The following is a 3747-nucleotide window of genomic DNA, read 5'->3' on the forward strand; positions in this document are numbered from 1 at the left end:
TGTCAAAATGCATTCATATTTTGACTTTGAGATTGCTTACACTCATCATTTTTAATTATGGCTTTATAACTTCATTTTTCATACCTGGAGGTTGAAAATTCTAACCAAGCAAGGAGACATAAGATTTGCACAAGGGAAACAAGATCCTTAGAACCTAGGCATGAACAATGTTTGTATCTAGATCCCCTTGTCCAGACTTTGCATGTATGCAATCTTAAGGCACCCAAGCGTTGGTTGGCCGATCAATGGCCTTGATATGACTCTTGATTATTTTAGTTTAAATGTAAATGACCCAGAGCATGTTCATATAATATGAATTGATTAGATGAATAGAAAAAAGAACTTGATGCCTGAAAATTGATCCATAAACAATGGTATTCAACTAGATAAATGCATATGGAAAAGTGTAACCTTGGTTACATGCAATAAGCAATGGACTTTCAATTTGTATTTGAGCATCAAAAAACATTTTCATGTCAAAGCATGGATGAATGTTGGCAATCATACTAAAAGAAGAGAATGATGAATTTAAAGAATCGGTTGAAACTCACTCTCTTCATCCCACAAGAAACTAAGCATTTTGGAGTCATCCCCTATATCATGGGACTCACATGTGCTCTCAAGCTCTCTCATGCATGCAAATTATAAATATATGGTATAATACCAAGTTCAAAAGATGTTTGAACAAATTGCTATTGAAATTAATATGCTTACATAAATCATTCGTCATGCTACAATTGACCAACTTTCACAAACATATGTATCATACTATTGATCATTGCATATGTTTGTGAAAATGTAGTAAAAGATGGCTAAGGTTGACAATGATGTGTTTAAATCAACTAGGGATGGCGCTACATAAGTAAAACGTAAACTAACAAATATAACAATTCGCAACCACATGTGTGGTAGGAATGGGCATGGCAGTGGGCAACAAATTATGTTCATCCCATGACAAAAACAAGGGCATTCCACTTATGATCATTGCCTATGTAAACAAGTGCTATTCACTGAATAATTAAACATTCGCACACTTACACTTACTATGTAAGCAAAGTGGTAGTTCAATTGTTAAACAATGAGATATTGTCCATTGACAAGACCCTTCACTTTGAAGGCTTGTACATTAAAATAAGTAGATATCATAATTGAGACTTCCACTTGAATGACAATGTGGTCAATCAAATTGATACCATCTTCAAGCAACCAACCAAAGCCTCATTGGAGTTTTGTAGTATGTAATTGCCTTGCCAAATGCACCAGCATTGAAAGGGTGCACACCAACAAAATGATCACTTTATAGTTGTATGAGTCAGTACATAACCACTTTCATTGACAATAGGTGGAGTTTACGCATATAAAAGATGAGGTTATAGCAGATGTGGTAATTCCCGGATCGGAATATATGAGCAATTTTTTGCTAACTTGCAAAAGGTACTCCACAAGAGTAGTAATTCCATGCATGTCATGTCTTTGTTGCAACATAACTACACCAACATTGGCTTCAAACTTCATAATGAGCATAGAGAATGATATTCTAGAGCTTTATCTCCGACAAATAGATCTCCATATCATACAAAAATATGTACTGAAAAACACAGATTGGACAATAAGAAACCAACCATGTTGTTTGGTACATCAGCACATTAACCACTGACATCTTCCAACCGATCGTTCTTTTTGTGTGATTCGAACTCGTTTTTCTACTCAATTTCTTTCTTTCACCCAACATCTCGAATTTCTTATCGACATCAATAATTCGAACACCATTTTATAATGAATCACATCCCTTGAATTGGAGTAGGATTGTAAAGTGATTTCCAAAAATACCAATAAACAGCATTACATTATTAGTTAGACCTTGAAAACTCTAAAGGATTCCATGGTTTGCCTTAGATCATTTTCCTCTTTTGCAAAAACATACTCAGGAACTTGCAATCTCAGTTCATAAAGTCTATTGTTCTCAACACCCAATACAGACAAATATCTTCTATCCCACTCCAACTGCACAACTCTATCCTCTGGCATCACAGCCAATTGCCTATTGTTGGCGTACGACTTCACATTAACCTGGCATCATTTCGAGGCAAACCTTATGAAAAATAACCTAAGCAAACCTTCAGAAATAACCCAATTCTTTTGTTCTTGAAAATTGAAGCAAAAGCAAGCGGAGCATACCTCGATATCATAGTAGAGTTTGCCATCATTAGCAATTCTCGAGGCGGACGACAAGATCTCAGAATCGCGACGGACACCAATTCTTGTTGACATAAACTCAGTGAGGTATTGCTTCAAGACCTTCCGGGCCGCATCCTCAGGGCTTCCAAGGTCACCCACATCCTTATACCTCGAAGAAGAAGGCGAACTCATCTCCACCGATACATTCTCATCCAAATGAATCGGATCACGGAAGAAAATGTCAGCACCTGAGCCTCGAACCTCAATCCATCCTTCAGGATAGCTAAACGCATACCCATCTAATGTATCGATATGCCTTCGATACCCCACCGAAACCTCTGCCTTAGCTTTCCGTTGTAGCAGCACTAAGCCTAAGCCTAAGCCTAACCCTAAATTCAACCCTACTTTCCTGCGATGCATAGTGGGTGCTTCAGGTGCAGAGCATCTCCATTGATTATTCACATGAGGCGACTTGCTGTGACTGAGTGTTGTCTGAATCATAAGGGTTGAAGGATGCACTGCTAGGCCATGGAAGCTTGAAGCTGCCATAGCTCTATCTGTGTGTGGGAGTGGAATTTGATGTCTCAATATGTATAGAGCTTTTTGGTTCATTGAAAGTGGTTTAGGATTAGATCCAAGTCTTTGGGATGTTCAGATGTTCCAAGTCTTTCAGATGGTCCAGGTCTTTTCAGATGTCACATGGGCTACTCAAATTTTAAAGCTTCTCCACGCCGGCCAGTGTATGATGTGTAACCTAATTTCTCTGACCCAGAGATATGGCTTCCTGACATGCCTTTCAAGAGGCCACACTATGTATATCATCATCATTTCTCTCGCCTATGAGCTTGGCTTTGTATTATAGATTGCAATTAGTTTCCCTCGGATGTTTAAAAGATATCTATCTCACATTAGGATTGTAACTCAATGCCCCGTCTCACATTGCAATGCATGTGAGTTAAGTCACATGGAAGCAATGGTTCGAATGGCAGACAATGGGATGGGCTCTAACATGTATCGGAGTGTACGATTTCCGCGTTGATGAGTGCTCGAGATCCGGAAGAGGCATTTGATGATCGCAATCTGGCAACACTCTGTCTGGTTGCCAATGTGACTGGACCCCTTTGACATGGTCACACATGACCCTCGATCCTTCTCCAACTTGATGCATCAGTGTTGGATGGTCTCTTCCACGTGGGCTCATGTCACCTTAATATGAAGAAAGGTCTTTGATCATTGTGTGGTCTGTGACTATTGGCTAAAACCTTTCCACGTGTATGAGATGACAATGGTATGTCTTCAAATGGATCTCTCCATGTGGTGTGTGGCTATTGGATGAATACTCCCATATCAGGGCCTGAATTTGACGGGTTAGTCTTAAAGTTTTTTGACGGGCATTTTTTAAAGAGGTATGTCATATGACGTAAGAGTGCAAAAATTAACATGTCATTTGACATACAAATTTCTTATAATGAAAAGCTCTATATGATGCTTCATTATTATACATTTTATTACTATAGAAGGTACACAAATAGACACAACTACCTCGCAAAGATAATGAAATACAGAAAA

General features: G+C 38.5%; 1 protein-coding gene across 1 annotated transcript; it reads right to left on the bottom strand.

The window, feature by feature from the left end:
* Positions 1–1769: 1769 nt before the first annotated feature.
* Positions 1770–2799, bottom strand: LOC147847226 (psbP domain-containing protein 1, chloroplastic-like). The gene is made up of 2 exons (XM_087339426.1): positions 2179–2799; positions 1770–2070 (listed from the first exon to the last, which is right to left on the bottom strand). The coding sequence occupies exons 1-2, from the start codon at positions 2788–2790 to the stop codon at positions 1855–1857; spliced, it is 828 nt and encodes a 275-aa protein (XP_087195552.1). The 5' UTR covers positions 2791–2799; the 3' UTR covers positions 1770–1854.
* Positions 2800–3747: the final 948 nt, after the last annotated feature.

Source organism: Azolla caroliniana, unplaced genomic scaffold (genome assembly GCF_043228905.1).
Source record: "Azolla caroliniana isolate FFs.n. ecotype wild unplaced genomic scaffold, voAzoCaro1.0.p SCAF_1331, whole genome shotgun sequence".
In the NCBI taxonomy this organism is placed as follows: Eukaryota; Viridiplantae; Streptophyta; class Polypodiopsida; order Salviniales; family Salviniaceae; genus Azolla; species Azolla caroliniana.